The sequence below is a fragment of the Staurois parvus genome, unplaced genomic scaffold (assembly GCF_062004578.1).
Source record: "Staurois parvus isolate SC_StPar_1 unplaced genomic scaffold, SC_StPar_1.0 ptg001181l, whole genome shotgun sequence".
NCBI lineage: Eukaryota > Metazoa > Chordata > Amphibia > Anura > Ranidae > Staurois > Staurois parvus.
The window spans coordinates 1,266,713-1,293,617 of record NW_028318977.1 but is presented as its reverse complement, the minus strand read 5'-3'; the positions used below and the strand labels follow the sequence as shown (position 1 = coordinate 1,293,617).

The window sequence follows — 26,905 nt, the reverse complement described above, 5'->3', positions numbered from 1 at the left end:
TGGGAGGAATAGTGCCCCATCATTGGTATCAGTGGGAGGAATAGTGCCCCATCATTGGTATCAGTGGGAGGAATAGCGCCCCATCATTGGTATCGGTGGTAGGAATAGCGCCCCATCATTGGTGTCGGTGGGAGGAATAGTGCCCCATCATTGGTGTCAGTGGAAGGAATAGTGCCCCATCATTGGTATCAGTGGGAGGAATAGTGCCCCATCATTGGTGTCAGTGGGAGGAATAGTGCCCCATCATTGGTATCAGTGGAGGAATAGTGCCCGATCATTGGTATTAGAGGGAGGAATAGTGCCCCATCATTGGTATTAGAGGGAGGAATAGTGCCCCATCATTGGTGCCAGTGGGAGGAATAGTGCCCCATCATTGGTGCCAGTGGGAGGAATAGTGCCCCATCATTGGTATCAGTGGAATTAATGGCATGGCAGGACCACAGATACAATACTTCCTGCTGCGATTTGCTGTCAAGCTGTGTGCAGCCTTCAGACAGAGCCAGTATACCCGGTACACAAGCAGGGGGATAAGGACTCGCAGATTTCATGTCATGTCTTATCATAACAGCCTGAAATGAACAAATCTTTTTAATAATATGAATTATCGTCTTGTGCAGCGATTACATTACAATATTGCAGTCTCAGGCAGCAGAGGTAGGAAGAAGATCCACGGTGCACAGTGGGCGGAATATCGCGGAAATACAGATGGTGGACAGTCCTCGTAGATGTTGCACTTCCTCCTTTTTTACATTGCTGAATTGTGGAGGCAGAGTTAGCAACTGACCAGAATTAAAGGGTCGTTCCACCCATAACCAATCATTCTGTGTGCCATAGATGTTGGAGAGTCGTCTCACCCGACAGCATCCCACCCAGACCCCAGGACAGTTATCCCCAACCACAGTCCACCTTGAGCCCACCCAATAACTGGGTGGTCCCACCCACCTGATGGAGTTGTCCACCCAAACCCCACCTCTAATTATGCAGGGACTGCCCGCTTGAAGCCCCCTTCCCCCGATCATCCCAATGAATATCTTTAAAAGTTACCATGCATGTGCAGTACTTCATATAAGGATGACACCGGTCCCAGGAAATTTTCCAGGACACAGCATTATCGGAGCTAAGGCCCAAGATATGGGACAGTCCTGGCAAATCCGGGACAGTTGGCATCTATGGATCTACTGTGCCTGTTATGAGGGGTCCTCACAATACCATATGGAGGAACCTAAGATGAGTGGGGACCACCCCAGATTGTTCTCGTCGCTGTCAAGGCACTCACTCCACTTATGACCAGAACATCATTTTTTTAGGTGGTCAGCTCTACAGGAACTGAACCAAGAGGAGGTCACAAGTTCTATTCTTCATTCCAGAATTTTCGGTAGTGAAATGAGAATTAGTGGAAGACCCAAGTAGGTAGGTGGCAGAACGGATCATGAATATGCTGCAGAGCCCTGAGAAGAGAGTCTGGCCCCAGACTCATCCGGGGCCAGATGGAAGCGATCAAGCCTTGTTGGCTTTCCAGGAGAGGTAGGAGTTCCAGATGACGGCAACACATTGTACCACGGCCAGCCTGGGAGGGGAAAAAGGACAGGAATGACACATTAAATACAGATTTATATGGAGACCACCCCCCCCCCACACACACACACACACATACATACACACACACCTATACCTTTGGGCCCCAAGGAAATTTTATGACTCTACCCCCTCCATTTAAAATTTTTGTGCTCACAGCCTTGAAAAAGTCTTCCTACCCCTTGAAATTGTCCACATTATGTCCTGTTACAACCAAAACGTATATATGTATTTTATTGGGAATTGATGTGAAAGACCACGGGTGTCAAACTGGAGGCCCTCCAGTTGTTGCCAAACTACAAGTCCCATGAGGCATTGCAAGATTGACAGTTACAAGCATGACTCCCAAAGGACGAGGCATGATAGGACTTGTAGTTTTGCAACAGCTGGAGGGCCACCAGTTTGACACCCCTGTGATAGACCAACACAAAGTGGCACATCAGTGAAGTGGAAAGAAAATGAGAAATGGTTTTTAACATTTTTTAGAAATAAATCTGTGAAAAGTGTGGCGTGTATTTGTATTCAGCCCCCTTTACTCTGATACCCCTAACTAAAATCTAGTGGAACCAATTGCCTTCGGAAGTCACCTTATTCATAAATAGAGTCCACATGGGTGTAATGTAATCTCAGTATAAATACAGCTTTTCTGTGAAGCCCTCAGAGGTTTGTTATAGAACATTATTGAACAAACAGCATCATGAAGGCCAAGGAACACACCAGACAGGTCAGGGATAAAGTTGTGGAGAGGTTTAAAGCAGGGTTAGGTTATAAAAAAATATCCCAAGCTTTGAACATCACACGGAGAACTGTTCAATCCATCATCCGAAAATGGAAAGAGTATGGCACAACTGCAAACCTACCAAGACATGGCCGTCCACCTAAACCAACAGGCCGGGCAAGGGTAACATTCATCAGAGAATCAGCCAAGAGGCCCATGGTAACTCTGGAGGATCTGCAGAGATCCACAGCTCAGGTGGGAGAATCTGTCCACAGGACAACGATTAGTCGTGCACTCCACAAATCTGTGTTTATGGAAGAGAGGCAAGAAGAAAGCCATTGTTGAAAGAAAGCCATAAGAAGTCCCGTTTGCAGTTTGAGAGAAACCATGTGGGGGGCACAGCAAACATGTGGAAGAAGGTGCTCTGGACAGATGAGACCAAAATTGAACTTTTTGGCCTAAAAGCAAAGCACTGTGTGTGGCGGAAAACTAACACTGAACATCACCCTGAACACACCATCCCAACCGTGAAACATGGTGGTGGCAGCATCATGTTGTGGGGATGCTTTTCTTCAGCAGGGACAGGGAAGCTGGTCAGAGTTGAGGAAGATAAATGGAGCCAAATACAGAGCAATCTTAGAAGAAAACCTGTTACAGTCTGCAAAAGACTTGAGACCGGGGTGGAAGATCACCTTCCAGCAGGACAACGACCCGGAACATCCAGCCAGAGCTACAATGGAATGGTTTAGATAAAAGCATATTCATGTGTTAGAATGGCCCAGTCATAGACCAGACCAAAATCCAACTGAGAATCTGTGGCCAGACTTGAAAATTGCTGTTCACAGACGCCCTCCATCCAATCTGATTGAGCTTGAGCGATTCTGCAAAGAACGGACACAAATGTCCCTCTCTAGATGTGCAAAGAGACATCCCCAAAAAGACTTGCAGCTGGAATTGAAGCCAAAGGGGGTCCTACAAAGTATTGACTCCGGGGGGCTGAATACAAATGCCGCCACACTTTTCAGATATTTATTGGTCACAAATGTTGAAAACCATTTCTCATTTTCCTTCCACTTCACAATTATGTGCCACTTTGTGTCGGTCCATCACATCCAATCCCAATAAAATACATTTAGGTTTTTGGTTGTGACATGACAACATGGGGGACATTTGAAGGGGTGTGAAGACATTTTCAAGACACTACAACATTCTCAGGTTCATCAAATGGATGGACATGATTGTCTTGTTTCCTTGTTATCAAACTGCATCTGGAGAGGCTCTGAAAAAAGGCAACCAAGGAGGAGCTCCAACCTATACAAGAACATTTCCATAGATCTGCTGGGGATCCAATGAGACATTTACCCCGACTAAAATCTGCAGATTATTATTCCTCAGCACAGGACCCAGTGCTGGGAGAGTGACAACCTAACTTCTCTTGTAGAACCAGGAGCGTGCGGCTGTGGACACCCCTATTCCCAAGACTAAGCTGGTGCTGACAGCCACCACTTTCATGATTAGAAACCAATCAGTGTCCTGGCTGAATTTGTGATCAACCTGACATCTGATCGTGGGTATTGCATGTGGTTTGTTTTCATCCAATCCTGATGGCTTCAGGTATCATGGAGCCTAACACAGAAAGGGACACAGTGACATATCCAATCCAAAACATTCATACAGTGCTTCATACAGCTCACACAGTGCCTCATACGGCTCACACAGTGCCTCATACGGCTCACAGAAAGCCTCATACAGCTTGCACAGTGCCCCATACAGCTCGCACAGGGCCCCATACAGCTCGCACAGGGCCTAATACAGCTCACACAGGGCCCCATACAGCTCACACAGGGCCCCATACAGCTCTCAAGGTGCCCCATACAGCTCATAAATTACTGCATACAGTTAACACAGTTCCGCACACAGTTCACACAGTGCTGCATACAGCTCACACAGTGCCCCATACAGCTCATATAGTGTCAAATACAGCTCACACAGTGTCTCATACGGCTCACACAGTGCCCCTGCGGCTCAGTGTCCCATGCAGCTCACACAGTGCCTCATACGGCTAACACAGTTCCCCATGCGGCTCACACAGTGCCCCATACAGCTCACAAGGTGCCCCATACAGCTCATAAATTACTGCATACAGTTAACACAGTGCTGCACACAGCTAACACAGTGCCCCATACAGCTCATATAGTGTCAAATATGGCTCACACAGTGTCTCATATGGCTCACACAGTGCCCCTGTGGCTCAGTTTTCCAATGCTGCTCACACAGTGCCTTATACGGCTAACACAGTTCCCCATGCGGCTCACACAGTGCCTCATACGGCTAACACAGTGCTCCATACGGCTCACACAGTGCCCCATACAGCTCACAAGGTGCCCCATACAGCTCATAAATTACTGCATACAGTTAACACAGTGCTGCACACAGCTCACACAGTGCTGCATACAGCTCACACAGTGCCCCATACAGCTAACACAGTGCCCCATACAGCTCACACAGTGCCCCATACAGCTCATATAGTGTCAAATACGGCTCACACAGTGTCTCATACGGCTCACACAGAGCTTCATATGGCTCACACAGTGCCCCTGCGGCTCAGTGTCCCATGCGGCTCACACAGTGCCTCATAGGGCTAACACAGTTCCCCATGCGGCTCACACAGTGCTCCATACGGCTCACATAGTGCTCCATAGGGCTCACACAGTGCCCCATACAGCTCACACAGTGCCCCATACAGCTCACACACTGCCTTGTGCAGCTTATATAGTGTCAAATACAGCTCACCTAATGGCTCATACAGCTTATATTTAAATACAGAGCAACATACACGTGCATCACATAACCTCACCAGGCTTTCCTAATCACCATATAACTGTTCTAGAACACCATCATACAGTGTCTCATAGAGCTCCAACAGTGCCTCATACAGCTTGCATAGTTTTTCGTACGGCTCACTCCGTGCCTCATGCGGCTCACACCCTGCCCTATACAGCTCACACCGTGCCCCATACAGCTCACACACAGTGCCCCATACAGCTCACACACAGTGCCCCATACAGCTCACACAGTGCCTCAGCTCATTATATGTTATTACAAAGGAATATGTATTTATGACCCCACACGTCATACGTACCTGTGATATAAAGGGATGAAGTAAAAATTGGCAATTTGCACTGCGGGCCAAATCTGAGAAGAACAAACTAATAGTTAGAGACAGAAGAGGGGAGTGAACATTTCCATATAAGAAACTCAGGGGTGAGGCTAGAGACAGAAGATGGGATCAGATTGTACCATTTAAGAAACATGTGGGGGTTAGAGACAGAAGAAAGGGTCAGATTGTACCATTTAAGAGATGTAGACATGGGGTTAGGAAGAAGAAGGGATCCATCTGTACCATATAGGAAATGCAGGGGTGGGCTCAGAGACCGAAGAGGGGATTGGATTGAGCCATTTAGGAGATGAAGGGGTGGGGTTAGAGCAAAAGAGGGGATGGGATTGATCCATTTAGGAGATGAAGGGGTGGGGTTAGACCAAAAGAGGGGTCCAGACTGTACCATATAGGAAATGCAGGGGTGGGCTTAGAGACAGAAGAGGGGATTAGATTGAGCCATTTAGGAGATGAAGGGGTGGGGTTAGAGCAAAAGATAGGTCCAAACTGTACCATATAGAAAATGCGGGGGTGGGCTTAGAGACAGAAGAGGGGATCAGATTGAGCCATTTAGGAGATGAAGGGGTGGGGTTAGAGCAAAAGACGGGTCCAGACTGTACCATATAGGAAATGCAGGGGTGGGCTCAGAGACAGAAGAGGGGATCGGATTGATCCATTTAGGAGAGGAAGGCGTGGGGTTAGAGCAAAAGAGGGGTCCAGACTGTACCATATAGGAAATGCAGGGGTGCGCTTAGAGACAGAAGAGGGGATTGGATTGAGCCATTTAGGAGATGAAGGGGTGGGCTTAGAGCAAAAGACGGGTCCAGACTGTACCATATACAGTATGAAATGCAGGGGTGGGCTTAGAGACAGAAGAGGGGAGGGGATTGAGCCATTTAGGAGATGAAGGGGTGGGGTTAGAGCAAAAGAGGGGTCCAGACTGTACCATATATGAAATGCAGGGGTGGGCTTTAGAGACAGAAGAGGGGATGGGATTGAGCCATTTAGGAGATGAAGGGGTGGGGTTAGACCAAAAGAGGGGTCCAGACTGTACCATATAGGAAATGCGGGGGGTGGGCTTAGAGACAGAAGAGGGGATCGGATTGAGCCATTTAGGAGATGAAGGCGTGGGGTTAGAGCAAAAGAGGGGTCCAGACTGTACCATATAGAAAATGCGGGGGTGGGCTTAGAGACAGAAGAGGGGATCGGATTGAGCCATTTAGGAGATGAAGGGGTGGGGTTAGACCAAAAGAGGGGTCCAGACTGTACCATATAGGAAATGTAGGGGTGGGCTCAGAGACAGAAGAGGGGATCGGATTGAGCCATTTAGGAGATGAAGGGGCGGGGTTAGAGCAAATGAGGGGTCCAGACTGTACCATATAGGAAATGCAGGGGTGGGCTCAGAGACAGAAGAGGGGATCGGATTGAGCCATTTAGGAGATGAAGGGGTGGGGTTAGAGCAAAAGACGGGTCCAGACTGTACCATATAGGAAATGCAGGGGTGGGCTCAGAGACAGAAGAGGGGATCGGATTGATCCATTTAGGAGAGGAAGGCGTGGGGTTAGAGCAAAAGAGGGGTCCAGACTGTACCATATAGGAAATGCAGGGGTGCGCTTAGAGACAGAAGAGGGGATTGGATTGAGCCATTTAGGAGATGAAGGGGTGGGCTTAGAGCAAAAGACGGGTCCAGACTGTACCATATACAGTATGAAATGCAGGGGTGGGCTTAGAGACAGAAGAGGGGAGGGGATTGAGCCATTTAGGAGATGAAGGGGTGGGGTTAGAGCAAAAGAGGGGTCCAGACTGTACCATATATGAAATGCAGGGGTGTGCTTTAGAGACAGAAGAGGGGATGGGATTGAGCCATTTAGGAGATGAAGGGGTGGGGTTAGACCAAAAGAGGGGTCCAGACTGTACCATATAGAAAATGCGGGGGTGGGCTTAGAGACAGAAGAGGGGATCGGATTGAGCCATTTAGGAGATGAAGGGGTGGGGTTAGACCAAAAGAGGGGTCCAGACTGTACCATATAGGAAATGTAGGGGTGGGCTCAGAGACAGAAGAGGGGATCGGATTGAGCCATTTAGGAGATGAAGGGGCGGGGTTAGAGCAAATGAGGGGTCCAGACTGTACCATATAGGAAATGCAGGGGTGGGCTTAGAGACAGAAGAAGAGATTGGATTGAGCCATTTAGGAGATGAAGGGGTGGGGTTAGAGCAAAAGAGGGATCCAGACTGTACCATACAGGAGTCATAGGGGTGGTCTTAGATACAGCTGAGAGAATTAAACTGTTCTACATTCACCGACCACTTTATTACATCCACCTATTCAATGGCTCGGTAACACAACTTGCTGACCAGCCAATCCCACGGCAGCAACTCAATGCATTTAGACATCTAGATGTGGTGAAGACGACTTGCTGAAGTTGATACCGAGCATCAGAATGGGGAAGAAAGGGGATTTAAGTGACTTTGAACGTAACATGGTTGTTGGTGTCAGACGGCTGGTCTGGGTATTTCAAAGACTGCTGGTCTACTGGGATTTTCACGCACAACCATCTCTAGGGAAATCCAGACTCATCAGACCAGGCAACGTTTTTCCAATCTTCTATTGTCCGATTTTGGTAAGCCTGTGCGAATTGTAACCTCCGTTTCCTGTTCTTAGCTGACAGGAGCGGCACCCGGTGTGGTCTTCTGCTGCTGTAGCCCATCTGCTTCAAGGTTGTGCATTCAGGCTGCATTCACACTTGGGCGTTTCGTAGCTCGAAGCTTGAAGCTCCAAAAAAACGCTCAAACTTAAAAAAAAGTTCAAGTTCAGGCACCATAGAGAACAATTGATTTTTAAGTTTGCGCTTTTTTTTGGAGCTTCGAGCTACGAAACGCTCAAGTGTGAAGGCAGCCAGAATGCACAACATGTCCAACCTTGAAGCAGATGGGCTACAGCAGCAGAAGACCACTCCTGTCAGCTAAGATGGTATTGTGCATACCTTGGTTGTAACGAGTGGTCATTGGAGTTACTGTTGCCTTTCTATCAACTGGAACCCGTCTGCCCATTCTCCTCCGACCTTTGACCTCAACAAGGCATTTTCCTCCACACAACTGCCACTCGCTGGATATTTTTGGACCATAAACCCTAGAGGTGGTTGTGTGTGAAAATCCCAGTAGATCAGCAGTTTTTGAAATACTCAGACCAGCCCGTCTGGCACCAACAACCAAGCCATGTTTAAAGTCACTTAACCACTTCCCGTCCGGCCGTTGTATATAAACGGCCGGACGGTGGTAGTGCAGAGTCGGGTGGCCATTTATAAACGGCCTCCCCGCCCCCTGCTTGTACGCGCTCCCTGGGAGCGCGCAGCACTGCGATCCGGTGCCCACTGTGTCCTCCAGACACAGTGGAACCCCGATCATCGGACGGGACCTCTGTGCGAGGTCCCGATCATGTGATCACTGATTGGTCAATCAGTGATCACATGCAGAGTGGTAAGCAAGATGTCACTTCTGACATCATTGCTTACTACGTGTGAAATCTGTGAATGATCACAGAGATCACATGGTACGGGGCCATTCACAACAGCCTTGTACCATGTGACAAGCTGTGACCAATCACAGCTCACTCAGTAGTTCTCAATGGCTGCAAGAATGCAGACAGAGAGAAGGAAAAATGATTGTTTTTACAGCCTTTATGGGTAGCAATCAGTGTAAAAAAAAAAAAAAAAATCTTCATCACCCCCCACAAGTAGTACAGTGTCACCATGGTGACACTGTACTGCTAGGGTGACAGTATGTTTAAAAAAAAAAAAAATTATATATATATATATATATATATATATATATATAAAATTTTAAAAATGTAAAAATTATCATTTTGGGGTATAAATTAATTTTGGTTATTTTTTTTTACTAAAAAGATAACGGGATAAATTTTGGCCAAGATTTATAAACAAAGATTATTTATTTGCAAATTTTTATAAGAAAAACACTTTTTTTCAAAATTTTTGGACATTTTTTATTTCATAGCAAAAAAAAAAAATCCCAGCGGTGAATAAATACCAGCAAAATAAAGCTTTATCTGTCTCAAAAAAATGCTAAAATATTCATATGGGTGCAGTGTTGCATGACCGCGCAATTGTCATTCAAAGTGTGATGGCGCTGAAAGCTGAAAATTGGCCTGAACAGGAAGGGGGTGAAAGTGTCCGGACTGGAAGTGGTTAAATCCCCTTTCTTCCCCATTCTGGTAAAGGCAAATAAGGGGATTGGACTGTACCATAAAGAAGATCTAGGGGTGGAATTAGAGATGGCAGGAGCCTTGGTCACACAGGCATGGAATGGGGTGTGGATGGACACACGTGCTCTATACACACTTACATAATAGTTGGTAATCAAGGCATCCTTGTAATCCTGTAATAACACACAAAGAGGACAATGATGAACAATGAAGCATCAGCCCGGCATCATCTACCGGAGAGGTCACACATTAAGACGTGACGGACATCGAATGACAACAAACTTCTAAAGCAGGAGCTATGATGGGGGGTTCCCCCTTGAAGTAGTTCTAAACCCAGGTGACAACTGTCTTCTAATTGTTCTCCCGTGTTGTCCCCCTTCCTCTAACCCAGGGGTAGCCAACCTGCAGCTCTCTAGCTGTTGTGGAACTACATTTCCCATGAGGCATTGCAAAGATTACAAAACTGACAGTTACAGCTATGACTTGCAGAGGCATGATGGAACTTGTAGTCCTGCGGCTCTCAGGTTGCCTACCCCTGCTCTAACCCAACCATTTCTCCAGGTCCGAGGGGCATAATGGCCTCACTCCTTGTCTGACCCCATCTATCTCTGAAGCCTTGCCCAGCCACCTCCACTGTAGTACCAGCCCCACCACTGCACTGCCGAACCCCCCTGACCCCCCTTCTTATCTACGCCCAGGGGCGGACTGACAACCCATGGGGCCCCCCGGGCAATAAGGGATCATGGGGCCCCTGTGTCCTTGCTCAAACTAAAAAAAGCCTATGAAAAAGGTACCAGGGGCATCTCATGGGGCCCCCTACTGACCCCGGGCCCAAGTTTCCAAATGGTCAGTCCGCCCCTGTCTGCGCCCCCTACTGCCAGCTCAACTTCCCCCTGCAGGACCCGCCCAGGAGTCCATGAACTGGGGAGTGACATCTTTAGGAAGGACAAACAGAACAGCAAGAAACTTTGTTGTGTAGCCCTGTATGGATGAGGTGATAGTGACCAGAGGACAGCCTCTAAAAGGGCCTCCACACATAACAGTCTGTATCAGGGACTCTCAGGACAGAATCTTTTGGAGGTCGCTCACAGGGGATGACCTCTATGAGGGTCAATTACATGGAACAGTCGCCTTTGGAGGTTGCTCACATGGGACAACCTCTATGAGGGTCAATTGCATGGGACAGTCGCCTTTGGAGGTCACTCTCAGGGGATGACATCTATGAGGGTCAATTACATGGAACAGTCGCCTTTGGAGGTCGCTCACATGGGACAACCTCTATGAGGGTCAATTACATGGGACAGTCACCTTTGGAGGTCACTCACATGGGAAGACCGCCATGAGGGTGAATTACACGGGACAGCCACTTTTGGTGGTCGCTCACATGGGATGACCTCTATAAGGGTCAACTACATAGGAGAGCCTCTTTTGGAGGTCGCTCACACTCATTGACCTCTATAAGGGTCAGTTACGCAGGACAGCCTCTTTGGGAAGTCGCTCACTTGGGATGACCTCTATGAGGGTCAATTACACGGGACAGTCGCCTTTGGAGGTCACTCACATGGGATAACCTCTATGAGGGTCAATTACATGGGTCAGTCGCCTTTGGAGGTCACTCACATGGGAGGACCTCCATGAGGGTCAATTACACGGGACAGCCTCTTTTGGTGGTCGCTCACACTCATTGACCTCTATAACGGTCAATTACGCAGGACAGCCTCTTTTGGAAGTTGCTCACTCGGGATGACCTCTATGAGGGTCAATTACACAGGACAGCCTCTTTTGGAGGTAGCTCACATGGGATGACCTCTATAAGGGTCAGTTACACGGGAGAGCCTCTTTTGGAGGTCGCTCACACTCAATGACCTCTATGAGGGTCAATTACGCAGGACAGCCTCTTTTGGAAGTCGCTCACTCGGGATGTCCTCTATGAGGGTCAATTACACAGGACAGCCTCTTTTGCAGGTCGCTTACATGGTATGACCTCTATAAGGGTCAATTAGAAGGGAGAGCCTCTTTTGGAGGTTGCTCACACTCGATGACCTCTATGAGGGTCAAGGGTCAATTACACGGGACAACCTCCTTTGCAGGTCGCTCACACGGGATGACCTCTATGAGGGTCAATTACACGGGTCAGCCCCTTTTGGAGGTCATTAGCACAGGATAATCTCTATCAGCTGTCGAGGAAATAGGACAGCCTCTGTTAGGGCCTTTTACACAGAACAGTCCCTATCAGGGCCTCTCATACAGGATAGCCTGGGTCAAGGGTCAGTCGTGTAGAGTAATCTCTCAGAGGTCAGACACAAAGGACAACCTCTATTGGAGGCTGATTACATACGAAAGCCTGTAGCAGAGGACAATCACATAGGACAGCTTACACTGGAGGTCAATTACATAGGAAAACCTCCAGCAGAGGACATCCCATGTCAGGTGGTCAGTTACATAGGACAGCCTCCAGTGGAGGACAGTTACATAGGACAGCCTCCAGTGGAGGACAGTTACATAGGATAGCCCTAGTGGAAGGCAGTTACATGGGATAGCCCCTAGTGGAGGACAGTTACATAGGACAGCCTCTAGTGGAGGACAGTTACATAGGACAGCCTCTATAGGAGATCAGTCACATAGGACAGCCTCTAGCAGAGGACAGTCACATAGGACAGCCTCTATAGGAGATCAGTCACATAGGACAGCCTCTAGCAGAGGACAGTCACATAGGACAGCCCCTATAGGAGGTCAGTTACATAGGATAGCTTCTAGTGGAGGACAGTTAAATAGGACAGCCTGTATAGGAGGTCAGTTACATAGGCTAGCCTCTAGCAAAGGACAGCCTCTATAGGTGGTCAATTACACAGCAAAGACTCTACTGGAGGGCAGTCACATAGGAAAGCCCCTATAGGAGGTCAATTACATAGGATAGCCTCTACTGGAGGACAGTCACATAGGGCAGCCTCTATAGGAGGTCAGTTACATAGGATAGCCTCTAGTGGAGGACAGTTACATAGGACAGCCTCTATAGAAGGTCAGCAACATAGGACAGCCTCTAGCAAACGACAGTCACATGGGACAGGCTTTATAGGAGGTCAGTTACATAGGACAGCCTCTAGCAGAAGACAGTCACATAGGACATCCTCTACAAGAGGTCAGTTACATAGGATAGCTTCTAGTGGAGGAGAGTTAAATAGGATAGCCTGTATAGGAGGTCAGTTAAATAGGATAGCCTCTAGCAAAGGAAAGTCACATGGAACAGCCTCTATTGGAGGTCAGTTATATAGGATAGCCTCTACTGGAGGACAGTCACATAAGACAGCCCCTATAGGAGGTCAGTTACATAGGATAGCCTCTAGTGGAGGTCAGTTACATAGAACAGCCTCTAGCAGAAGACAGTCACATGGGAAAGCCTCTATAGGAGGTCAGTTACATAGGCTAGCCTCTAGCAGAAGACAGTGACATAAAACAGCCTCTATAAGATGTCAGTTACATAGGGTAGCCTCTAGCAGAGGACAGTCATATAGGACAGCCTCTATAGAAGATCAGTTACATAGGACAGCCTCTAAAGAAGGTCAGTTACATAGGACAGCCTCTAGTGAAGGACAGTCATATAGGACAGCCTCTATAGAAGATCAATTACATAGGACAGCCTCTAGTGAATGACAGTCATATAGGACAGCCTCTATAGAAGATCAGTTACATAGGACAGCCTCTAAAGAAGGTCATTTACATAGGATAGCCTCTAAAGAAGGTCAGTTACATAGGATAGCCTCTAGTGAAGGACAGTCACATAGGACAGCCTCTATAAGGGGTCAGTCACATAGGACAGCCTCTATAGGATATCAGTTACATAGGATAGCCTCTAGTGGAGGACAATCACAGGATATTATCTAACACTTGGTAGCCAGGATGTGACCAAAATCCCTCATGCCACCTCCCTCCGTAAGCGCCCCCACCCCATCTGTGGGTAACATGCCTGTAGTTTATGGATTCTGCTCCCGGGGGGGGGGACCATTTTTCTGCACACCGCTGTCTTCCTGCTTAGCCTCCTTTAGCCTAAACAGGCCCCCCCCGTATACAACATGGAGTTCCTCCAGCCCTGGAATTGGCCTAGGAGCTGACATTTTCTCAGTATTGTTCCCCCAGAATGGGATCTCCGTCAGAAGCCACAGATGAGGGGGAGGGGTGGGTTGGCCTGGAGGCAAGCGACGTCTCAGTATTAATAGATACAAGGCCGGTTATTTGTACACGGGCCTCCGAGGAGTGACAATCTCTCTGTGTACACAGCCTATTCCTTCCAGCAGGCGATAACAAGGCGAAGCCGCGAAATAACCGGGACCCCCGGGGTCACCTGGACACCCGGCCACGTTTACTCAACTAATAGCTTCCTATCATGGGACCAATGTGAGCTCCACTTCTGTCGCTGTGACGTCATCGGGAGTCTCTGAACGCCCGGCGCTATTCCCTCACCGCAAATGAGATCCCAGAGAGGGTGACCCTGATGGAGGCGCCCAAGGGTGGGAGGGGATGGGGTTAACCCATTCTGTACCAGCCAATAGAAACACTGGGCAGCAATCGGAATGAACAGCAACATTTTGCCCGTGCCTCATTTCCAGAAATTTGGTCAAAATTGTCCAAGGAATGTTACCATGCCTCAAATTTAGCCAAAAAAAACGTGAAAAACACTAGAAATTTAGAGATTTTTTTTTATCAAACTTACATTATATTGCCAAAAGTATTGGTCTCCGGCCTTTACACGCACATGACCTTTAATGGCCCCCCAGTCTTAGTCCGTAGGGTTCAATATTGAGTTGGCCCCGCCCTTTGCATCTATAACAGCTTTAACTCTTCTGGGAAGGCCGTCCACAAGGTTTAGGAGGGTGTCTATGGGAAGGTTGGACCATTCTTCCAGAAGCACATTTGTCAGGTCAGGCACTGATGTCGGGGGAGGAGGCCTGGCTCGCAGTCTCCACTCTAATTCATCCCAAAGGTGTTCTATGGGGTTGGGGTCAGGACTCTGTGCAGGCCAGTCAAGTTCCTCCACCCCAAACTGGCTCCTCCATGTCTTTATGGACCTTGCTTTGTGCACTGGTGTGCAGTCATGTTAGAACAGGAAGGGACCATCCCCAAACTCTTCCCACAAAGTTGTGAGCGTGAGATTGTCCAAAATGTCTTAAGATCTCCCTTCACTGGAACTAGGGGGCCAAGCCCAACCCCTGAAAAACAACCCCACACCATAATCCCCCCTCCACCAAACTTTACACTTGGCACAATGCAGTCAGGCAAGTACCGTTCTCTTGGCAACAGCCAAACCCAGACACAACCATCGGATTGCCAGAGAGAGAAGCATGATTGGTCACTCCAGAGAACACGTCTCCACTGCTCTAGAGTCCAGTGGCGGCGTGCTTTACACCACGGCATCCGACGTTTTGCATTGCACTTGGTGATGTAAGGCTTGGATGCAGCTGCTCGGCCATGGAAACCCATTCCATGAAGCTCTCTACACACTGTTGTTGGGCTCATCTGAAGGCCACACCAAGTTTGGAGGTCTTTAGCTATTGACTCTGCAGACAGTTGGTGACTTCTGCGCACTGTGCGCTTCAGCATGCGCTGACCCTGCTCTGTCATGTGACGTGGCCTACCACTTGGTGGCTGAGTTGCTGTTGTTCCCAGTTGCTTCCACTTTGTTATAATCCCACTAACAGTTGAGCGTGGAATATTTAGTAGCCAGGAAATGTCATGGATGGACTTATTGCACAGGTGACAACCTATCACGGGACCACGCTTGGAGTCACTGAGCTCCTGAGAGCGACCCATTCTTTCACCAATGTTTGTAGAAGCAGTCTGCATGCCTAGGGGCTTGATTGTATACACCTGTGGCCATGGAGGTGATTGGAACACCTGAATCACATGATTTGGAGGGCGGGGCCAATACTTTTGGTAATCTAGTGTATACTGATCTGACTGCTTTGAGAAGGTTACTGAAGGACTATTTGCTTTGTGAGGCAAAGCTAGCCGAAAATGCCACAGTTGGTGGGGATAGGTTTTATCTTCTCTGGACCAAAATTGGAGGCGAGAGGTCCCGTTTTTGGAACTTGGTGGTCTTGTACAACCAACAGATATGATTGGATTGGGTCTCCTGTGATCTCACACATGATTTCCACCTAAGGCAGACTGTGTGGTCTGTCTGGTTGTAATTTGTGTAGCGGCTTCATGTGGTCATTTTCCTCACCCGTTTCAGCTTGTCCCAGATCTCCTCCTTGGACAGGCCGTTCAGTGAGCCGACGATGATGAGGAAACATCCGAGGAAGCACGGGGCAAATCCCCCCTGTGAACACAGAGAGAGGAGGATACGTGAGTCGCTCTCCAGTCTCCATTTCAGTCTATGGTCCCATCCTGGATTATCGGCCCTCACCTGGTCCAGAAGCATCTTCTTCAAGGCTACAGTCTTACTGCTCCCGGGAACCAGACCATCCAGAACTTTATACCAACCACCGACCACCGGGCCCTGTGAGGAGAGATGGGAAGGATCATAGAGACGACCAGACTGCTCCACCTGGAATCTGATACACCCAATACTGATAATGGACATCCATGTCTGCAACCTCCTAACACAAATAATGACTGAGGCCACCCCTCACACCACTGTGTACCATGCTCCACCCCACTCCCTACAGTGTGTCTGTCTCCTCCCCTCCACTCCCTACAGTGTGTCTGTCTCCTCTCCTCCACTCCCTACAGTGTGTCTGTCTCCTCTCCTCCGCTCCCTACAGTGTGTGTCTCCTCTCCTCCGCTCCCTACAGTGTGTCTGTCTCCTCTCCTCCGCTCCCTACAGTGTGTCTGTCTCCTCTCCTCCGCTCCCTACAGTGTGTCTGTCTCCTCCCCTCCGCTCCCTACATTGTGTCTGTCTCCTCTCCTCCGCTCCCTTCATTGTGTCTGTCTCCTCTCCTCCGCTCCCTACATTGAGTCTGTCTCCTCTCCTCCGCTCCCTACATTGTGTCTGTCTCCTCTCCTCCGCTCCCTACATTTTGTCTGTCTCCTCTCCTCCGCTCCCTACATTGTGTCTGTCTCCTCTCCTCCGCTCCCTACATTGTGTCTGTCTCCTCTCCTCCGCTCCCTACATTGTGTCTGTCTCCTCTCCTCCGCTCCCTACATTGTGTCTGTCTCCTCCCCTCCGCTCCCTACATTGTGTCTGTCTCCTCCCCTCCGCTCCCTACATTGTGTTTGTCTCCTCCCCCCACTCCCTACAATGTGTCTGTCTCCTCCCCCCACTCCCTACAATGTGTCTCCTCCCCCCACTCCCTACAGTGTGTCTGTCTCCTCCACTCCCTAAATTGTGTCTGTCTCCTCCCCTCCACTCCCTACATTGTGTCTGTCTCCTCCCCCTACTCCCTACATTGTGTCTGTCTCCTCCCCCTACTCCCTACATTGTGTCTGTCTCCTCCCCTCCACTCCCTACATTGTGTCTGTCTCCTCCCCCCACTCCCTACATTGTGTCTGTCTCCTCCCCCCACTCCCTACAATGTGTCTGTCTCCTCCCCCTACTCCCTACAATGTGTCTGTCTCCTCCCCCTACTATGTGTCTGTTTCCTCCCCCCACTCGAATACAATGAATCTGTCTCCTCCCCCCACTCCCTACAATGTGTGTCTCCTCCCCCTACTCCCTACAATGTGTCTGTCTCCTCCCCCATTCCCTACACCATATCTGTCTCCTCCCCCCACTCCCTACACCATATCTGTCTCCTTCCCCCACTCCCTACACCATATCTGTCTCCTCCCCCCCATTCCCTACACCATATCTGTCTCCTCCCCCCCACTCCCTACACCATATCTGTCTCCTCCCCCCCACTCCCTACACCATATCTGTCTCCTCCCCCCCACTCCCTACACCATATCTGTCTCCTCCCCTCCACTCCCTACACCATATCTGTCTCCTCCCCCCCCCACTCCCAACACCATATCTGTCTCCTCCCCTCCAGTCCCTACACCATATCTGTCTCCTCCCCCCCCACTCCCTACACCATATCTGTCTCCCCCCCCCCCACTCCCTACACCATTCTGTGTTGTTCTTACCACAAAACAGAGTCCAACCCCCATCATCTTCAGCGTCCTCTCCACACTGTGACCCTGCACTCCTCTCCGCTCCACCAATTGCTGGGAAATGACATCTCCCACCCCCATCAGGGACCCTGTGGACAAGACAGGACTGGTTAGAGTTCCGCAGGGGAGGGGCTAAAAGAGCACGAAGACATGGGGGAAGGGGAGAGACATCCCCCCAGAGGGAGGGGCTTAGCGCATGATTAGAGGGATGCCTAAAAGTTAAAAAGTGCTATCATTATAATAGAAAAGTATAGTATAGAAAATAAAAGAATAGAGAAAAACAGAATAGAATAGAAACAATATAGCCATCTTCCAAATTTCACATAGAATAGAATAAAATAGAAAGAAAAATAGCCATCTTTCAAATTTCAAAATATTCGATTTTATTCTATCATTCTATTATTTTCTATTCCATGCGCCTTTATTTTCTTTTCCATTCTATTATTTTATTTTCTATTCTATTCTTTTCTAATTTTGAATTTCAGAAGACAGCCATTTTCTATTTTATTCTACTCTATTCTATTATTGTATTCTTATATTTTCTTTTCTAGTCCTTTCTTTTCTATTCAGTTTTACTCTATTCTTTTTTGTTTTATTCTATTCTTTTCTAAATTAGATTTTTGGAAGACACCTATTTTCTATTTATTCTATTCTAATATTTTCTATTCTATTCCCTTATTTTCTATTCTTTTCTGTTTTATTCTATTCCTTTCTAGATTTGAAGACAGCTATTTTCCATTTTATTCTATTCTAATCTATTCTATTATTTTCTATTTCTTTATTTTATTTTCAATTCTATTCTTTTATTTTCTATTCTATTCTTTTTTTAGCCTATTATTTTCTGTTTCATTCTATTCCTTTCTAAATTTTAATTTCAGAAGACAGCTATATTCTATTTTATTCTATTCTAATCTATTCTTTTATTTTCTATTCTATTATCTTATATTCTATCCTGTTTCGCTCTATTATTTTCTGTTTTATTCTATTTTATTCTGTTCTAAATTTTAATTTCGGAAGGCAGCTATTTGCTATTTTATTCTATTCTATTATTTTCAATTATATTCCTTTAATTTCTGTTTTGTTTTATTCTATTCTTTTTTGTTCTATTCTATTTTATTCTATTCTTTTCTATATTTAAATTTCAAAAGACAGTTATTTTCTATTTTATTCTATTCTATTATTTTCTATTCTATTCCTTCATTTTCTTTTCTATTCTATTCTTTTATTTTCTATTCTGTTCTGTTTTATTCTGTAGTGACAGTCTGGTTGGTCACATGGGCTGAGACAGGTTTGCCTAGTGTGGCCATTCACTAATAAAGAGGACCTGTTCTTGGAGGGAGAGGGCTTTTCCGAGACTTGCCTTTCTCGGCGGGCCCTGAAGAAGGACCTTTGTAACTCCCAAATCGAGTTTTACTTCTGGATTTTTTCAGAGCCGGTTCCCACCAGAATCACACAGGAACGCCGTCCTGAGGTTCCTGTGCGTTCCCCAAGCCTCCACTACTGATCTGGTAAAATCATACTTTGAGGTTAGTTATGAAGACGTGGAGGTAAGTAGAGCGGACACTGACCTGCGGTGATGATCTGTACCTTCCAGGGGTGAGCGGCCAATAACCTCTGGTACCCTCGCCATAGCCCGGCCATACCGCCTGCAGAGGACGATGGGGGGTTATACCAGAGAGATCTGCACTTCAGTGCTATCAATGGCAACGTATCACTCTAATGTTGGGGTGCCATTCACAATCAATGATAACGTATCACTCTACTGTTGGGGTGCCATTCACAACCAATGACAACGTATCACTCTACTGTTGGGGTGCCATTCACAATCAATGACAACGTATCACTCTAATGTTGGGGTGCCATTCACAATCAATGATAACGTATCACTCTACTGTTGGGGTGCCATTCACAATCAATGATAACGTATCACTCTACTGTTGGGGTGCCATTCACAATCAATGACAATGTATCACTCTAATGTTGGGGTGCCATTCACAATCAATAACGTATTACTCTACTGTTGGGGTGCCATTCACAACCAATGACAACGTATCACTCTAATGTTGGGGTGCCATTCACAATCAATGATAACGTATCACTCTACTGTTGGGGTGCCATTCACAATCAATGATAACGTATCACTCTACTGTTGGGGTGCCATTCACAACCAATGACAACGTATCACTCTACTGTTGGGGTGCCATTCACAATCAATGACAATGTATCACTCTAATGTTGGGGTGCCATTCACAATCAATAACGTATTACTCTACTGTTGGGGTGCCATTCACAACCAATGACAACGTATCACTCTACTGTTGGGGTGCCATTCACAATCAATGACAATGTATCACTCTAATGTTGGGGTGCCATTCACAATCAATAACGTATTACTCTACTGTTGGGGTGCCATTCACAACCAATGACAACGTATCACTCTACTGTTGGGGTGCCATTCACAATCAATGATAACGTATCACTCTACTGTTGGGGTGCCATTCACAACCAATGACAACGTATCACTCTACTGTTGGGGTGCCATTCACAATCAATGACAATGTATCACTCTAATGTTGGGGTGCCATTCACAATCAATAACGTATTACTCTACTGTTGGGGTGCCATTCACAACCAATGACAACGTATCACTCTACTGTTGGGGTGCCATTCACAATCAATGATAACGTATTACTCTACTGTTGGGGTGCCATTCACAACCAATGACAACGTATCACTCTACTGTTGGGGTGCCATTCACAACCAATGACAACGTATCACTCTGTTGGGGTACCATTCACAATCAATGATAACGTATCACTCTACTGTTGGGGTGCCATTCACAATCAATGATAACGTATCACTCTACTGTTGGGGTGCCATTCACAATCAATGATAACGTATCACTCTACTGTTGGGGTGCCATTCACAACCAATGACAACGTATCACTCTAATGTTGGGGTTCCATTCACAATCAATGATAACGTATCACTCTACTGTTGGGGTGCCATTCACAATCAATGACAACGTATCACTCTAATGTTGGGGTGCCATTCACAATCAATGACAATGTATCACTCTACTGTTGGGGTGCCATTCACAATCAATGATAATGTATCACTCTACTGTTGGGGATGCCATTCACAATCAATAACGTATCACTCTACTGTTGGGGTGCCATTCACAACCAATGACAACGTATCACTCTAATGTTGGGGTGTCATTCACAATCAATGATAACGTATCACTCTAATGTTGGGGTGCCATTCACAACCAATGACAACGTATCACTCTACTGTTGGGGTGCCATTCACAATCAATGACAATGTATCACTCTAATGTTGGGGTGCCATTCACAATCAATAACGTATCACTCTACTGTTGGGGTGCCATTCACAATCAATGATAACGTATCACTCTACTGTTGGGGTGCCATTCACAACCAATGACAACGTATCACTCTACTGTTGGGGTGCCATTCACAATCAATGACAATGTATCACTCTAATGTTGGGGTGCCATTCACAATCAATAACGTATTACTCTACTGTTGGGGTGCCATTCACAACCAATGACAACGTATCACTCTACTGTTGGGGTGCCATTCACAATCAATGATAACGTATTACTCTACTGTTGGGGTGCCATTCACAACCAATGACAACGTATCACTCTACTGTTGGGGTGCCATTCACAACCAATGACAACGTATCACTCTGTTGGGGTACCATTCACAATCAATGATAACGTATCACTCTACTGTTGGGGTGCCATTCACAATCAATGATAATGTATCACTCTACTGTTGGGGTGCCATTCACAATCAATGATAACGTATCACTCTACTGTTGGGGTGCCATTCACAACCAATGACAACGTATCACTCTAATGTTGGGGTTCCATTCACAATCAATGATAACGTATCACTCTACTGTTGGGGTGCCATTCACAATCAATGACAACGTATCACTCTAATGTTGGGGTGCCATTCACAATCAATGACAATGTATCACTCTACTGTTGGGGTGCCATTCACAATCAATGATAATGTATCACTCTACTGTTGGGGATGCCATTCACAATCAATAACGTATCACTCTACTGTTGGGGTGCCATTCACAACCAATGACAACGTATCACTCTAATGTTGGGGTGTCATTCACAATCAATGATAACGTATCACTCTAATGTTGGGGTGTCATTCACAATCAATGATAACGTATCACTCTACTGTTGGGGTGCCATTCACAACCAATGATAATGTATCACTCTACTGTTGGGGTGCCATTCACAACCAATGACAACGTATCACTCTAATGTTGGGGTTCCATTCACAATCAATGATAACGTATCACTCTACTGTTGGGGTGCCATTCACAATCAATGACAACGTATCACTCTAATGTTGGGGTGCCATTCAGCATCAATGACAATGTATCACTCTACTGTTGGGGTGCCATTCACAATCAATGATAATGTATCACTCTACTGTTGGGGATGCCATTCACAATCAATAACGTATCACTCTACTGTTGGGGTGCCATTCACAACCAATGACAACGTATCACTCTAATGTTGGGGTGCCATTCACAATCAATGATAACGTATCACTCTACTGTTGGGGTGCCATTCACAATCAATGATAACGTATCACTCTACTGTTGGGGTGCCATTCACAATCAATGATAACGTATCACTCTACTGTTGGGGTGCCATTCACAATCAATAACATATCACTCTACTGTTGGGGTTCCAGTCATTGACAACATAGTGCTCTACTATTGGGGTGCCACTCACTCTGGGGGTACCATTCACAATCAGTGGCAATGTAGCACTCTGAATGGAACCCCAATAGTAGAGTGCTACGTTGCCACTGATTGTGAATGTTACCCCCAGAGTGAACGGCACCCCAACAGTAGAGCGCTACATTGCCATTGATTGTGAATGGCACCCCAACAGAATGCTACCTTACCATTGATTGTGAATGGCACCCCAACAGAATGCTACCTTACCATTGATTGTGAATGGCACCCCAACAGTAGAGTGCTACATTGCCATTGATTGTGAATGGTACCCCCAGAGTGAACTGCACCTCAACAATAGAGTGCTACATAGCCTCTGGTTGTGATTGGAACCCCAACAGTAGAGCATTATGTTGTCATTGACTGAATGGAACCCCAATAGTAATGACAACATAATGCTCTACTGTTTGGGTGCCAATCACAACCAGAGGCAATGTAGCACTCTATTGTTGAGGTGCAGTTCACTCTGGGGGTACCATTCACAATCAATGGCAATGTAGCACTCTACTGTTGGGGTGCCATTCACAATCAATGGTAAGGTAGCATTTTGTTGGGGTGCCATTCACAATCAATGGCAATGTAGCGCTCTACTGTTGGGATGCTGTTCACTCTGGGGGTACCATTCACAATCAGTGGCAATGTAGCACTTTACTGTTGGGGTGTCATTCACAATCAATGACAACGTATCACTCTTTTGTTTGGGGTGCCATTCACAATCTATTGCACTGTATCACTCTACTGTTGGGGTGCCATTCAGAATCAACAGAAATCTGGTGCTCTACTGTCGGGGTGCCATTCACCATCAATGTAGTGCTTAACTGTTGGGGTGCCATTCACAATTGATTAGAATGTAGTGCTCCACTATTGGGGTGCCATTCATGATGTGCATGGCACCCCAACAGTAAAGCATTACATTGCCACTGATTGTGAATGGTACCCCCAGAGTAAAGTTGGGTGCCATTCACAATCAATGGCAATGTAGCACTCTACTGTTGGGGTGCCGTTCATTCTGGGGGTACCATTCACAATCAGTGGCAATGTAGCGCTCTACTGTTGGGATGCCATTCACAATCAATGGTAAGGTAGCATTCCACTGTTGGGGTGCCATTCACTCTGGGGGTACCATTCACGATTAGTGGCAATGTAGCGCTCTATTGTCAGGGTGCCATTCACAATCAATGACAAGGTAGCACTCTACTGTTGGGGTGCCGTTCACTCTGGGGGTACCATTCGCAATCAGTGGCAATGTAGCGCTCTACTGTTGGGATGCCATTCACAATCAATGGTAAGGTAGCATTCTACTGTTGGGGTGCCATTCACTCTGGGGGTACCATTCACGATTAGTGGCAGTGTAGCGCTCTATTGTCAGGGTGCCATTCACAATCAATGACAAGGTAGCATTCTACTGTTGGGGTGCCGTTCACTCTGGGGGTACCATTCACAATCAGTGGCAATGTCGCACTCTACTGTTGGGGTGTCATTCACAATCAATGGTAAGGTAGCATTCCACTGTTGGGGTGCCAGTCACAATCAATGGCAATGTAGCAGTCTACTGTTGGAGTGCCATTCACTCTTGGAGTACAATTCACAATCAGTGGCAATGTAGCGATCTACTGTTGGGGTGCCATTAACAATCAATGGTATGGTAGCATTCTAATGTTGGGGTGCCATTCACAGTTTTTGACAACATAGCACTCTACTGTTGGGGTGCCATTCACTCTGGGGGTACCATTCACAATCAATGGCAATGTAGAGCTTTACTGTTGGGGTGACATTCACCCTGGGGATACCATTCACAATCAATGGCAATGTAGCCCTCTACTATTGGGGTGCTATTCACAACCAGTGGCAATGTAGCACGCTACTGTTGGGGTTCCAGTCAATGACAACATAGTGCTCTACTGTTGGGGTACCATTCACTCTGGGGGTACCATTCACAATCAGTGGCAATGTAGCACTCTACTGTTGGGGTGCCATTCACAATCAATGGTAAGGTAGCATTCTACTGTTGGGGTACCATTCATTCTGGGGGTACCATTCACAATCAGTGGCAATGTAGCACTCTACTGTTGGGGTGCCATTCACAATCAATGGTAAGGTAGCATTCTACTGTTGGGGTGCCATCCACTCTGGGGGTACCATTCACAATCAGTGGCAATGTAGCACTCTACTGTTGGGGTGCCATTCACAATCAATGGTAAGGTAGCATTCTACTGTTGGGGTACCATTCATTCTGGGGGTACCATTCACAATCAGTGGCAATGTAGCACTCTACTGTTGGGGTGCCATTCACAATCAATGGTAAGGTAGCATTCTACTATTGGGGTGCCATTCATTCTGGGGGTACCATTCACAATCAGTGGCAATGTAGCACTCTACTGTTGGGGTGCCATTCACAATCAATGGTAAGGTAGCATTCTACTGTTGGGGTACCATTCATTCTGGGGGTACCATTCACAATCAGTGGCAATGTAGCACTCTACAGTTGGGGTGCCATTCACAATCAATGGTAAGGTAGCATTCTACTGTTGGGGTGCCATTCATTCTGGGGGTACCATTCACAATCAGTGGCAATGTAGCACTCTACTGTTGGGGTGCCATTCACAATCAATGGTAAGGTAGCATTCTACTGTTGGGGTGCCATTCATTCTGGGGGTACCATTCACAATCAGTGGCAATGTAGCACTCTACTGTTGGGGTGCCATTCACAATCAATGGTAAGGTAGCATTCTAGTGTTGGGGTGCTATCCACTCTGGGGGGTACCATTCACAATTAGTGGCAATGTAGCGCTCTATTGTCAGGGTGCCATTCACAATCATTGACAAGGTAGCATTCTAGTATTGGGGTGCCATGCGTTTTGGTTGGACACACATTGCCACGCATGCGTGATTGGGCCCCATCATTTCCAGGGACGAGGCGTCACTCTATCTCGGTCTATACGTCCCGAGGAATGCCAATACACACCAAGAGATGATTGTACACGATACATTGTAACTCCTCAGGTATATGAACAGATAGAAATAGTCAGCTGGTCCAGGATTGGTTGCTCACTCATTTACAAAACTGATTTTTCTAAAAACGATCCCCCGCCCCGTCGCAGAGCGCAGACGACCCCGACTCCACACACAATCACGCATCGTACGTTCCAATCATAAACTGAAAACACGCACACGCTCATGACTTCAAATGTCCCGTCCCCTCCAGCTGTCCTTTCTGAGCCACATTCGCCACCCGGATCCCACCGTAACATTCGCTATATCTATACCGCAGCAGGGGCGGACTGACCATTTGGAAACTCGGGTGCTTCCCGAGGGCCCGGGGTCAGTAGGGGGCCCCATGAGATGCCCCTGGTACCTTTTTCATAGGCTTTTTTGAGTTTGGGCAAGGACACAGGGGCCCCATGATCCCCTATTTCCCAGGGGACCCATGAGTTGTCAGTCTGCCCCTGTACCACGGCCAATGTTCCTGTCGCCAATCGCTTTTAAACATTTGCTGATTTAACCGATGAACTCTACAGCGGCAGAGCAAACCGAACTCAGCAAAAGGACGATAAAAGTGCGATCACCCAACTGTCCAATCAGGCGCCAGACCGAATCCTGACCTTCTAGATCCCACTGATTGGGTGTTCAGAGTTCACGCCGTAGCCAACACTTTGAGCATACAGATCTGCAGATACAGTGTGACACCTTCCATGTTACTCACCCAGCAGCTGCCAGCACAGGAAGTCATGTCATCTCCCCACCCTGTGCATTCTGGGAGGTGTAGTCCTTTGGTCCTGTAATGAGAGCCATGTGACATTGGATGGGGTGGCGAGCAGTCCATTCATCGCTGGGAGGACACGGCCATACACACGTGACTTTCTTTTCATCAAGGAGAAGATCAGAGCTCTTCGGTTGTCTGAAAAAAAATCCCAGATGGAAAATGAGAGAAGAAGGAGGAGCCGGAAGGAAGTCTTTATTGTTACAAATGTAGCCGTGACCTTGATTGACAACATTGTAACATAAAGTGGAAACCCGTCAAGATGTTTGTAAATACCCCTCAGGCTCGGTTCACGCTGCTGCGACCTGCGGGGCGACTTGATGCGCGACTTTCTGTAATGTCGGATCCAAATCACATCAATATGGATGAGGATCCGACTTCCATTAAAGTCGATGGGCACAAGTCGGATGGAAGTCGCTGTGAAGTAGCACAGGCAGGGGCGGACTGACCATTTGGAAACTCGGGCACTGCCCGAGGGCCCGGGGTCAGTAGAGGGCCCCATGAGATGCCCCTGGTACCTTTTTTCATAGGCTTTTTTGAGTTTGGGCAAGGACACGGGCCCCATGGTCCTCTATTGCCTGGGGG

At 47.2% G+C, this 26,905-nt stretch overlaps 1 protein-coding gene across 2 annotated transcripts; it reads right to left on the bottom strand.

Moving 5' to 3' along the window:
- Positions 1-570: 570 nt before the first annotated feature.
- Positions 571-26,331, bottom strand: MPV17 (mitochondrial inner membrane protein MPV17). Of its 2 annotated transcripts, none has more exons than XM_089659686.1 (8): positions 26,264-26,331; positions 19,329-19,406; positions 17,734-17,849; positions 16,076-16,168; positions 15,893-15,988; positions 9,813-9,845; positions 5,436-5,488; positions 571-1,567 (listed from the first exon to the last, which is right to left on the bottom strand). In XM_089659686.1, exons 2-8 carry the CDS (start codon positions 19,399-19,401, stop codon positions 1,498-1,500), a joined length of 534 nt encoding a protein of 177 aa, XP_089515812.1. In that variant the 5' UTR covers positions 19,402-19,406; positions 26,264-26,331; the 3' UTR covers positions 571-1,497. The 2 variants fall into 2 exon arrangements, with proteins under 2 accessions (XP_089515812.1, XP_089515813.1); XM_089659687.1 differs by lacking the exon at positions 26,264-26,331 and adding an exon at positions 26,163-26,259.
- Positions 26,332-26,905: the final 574 nt, after the last annotated feature.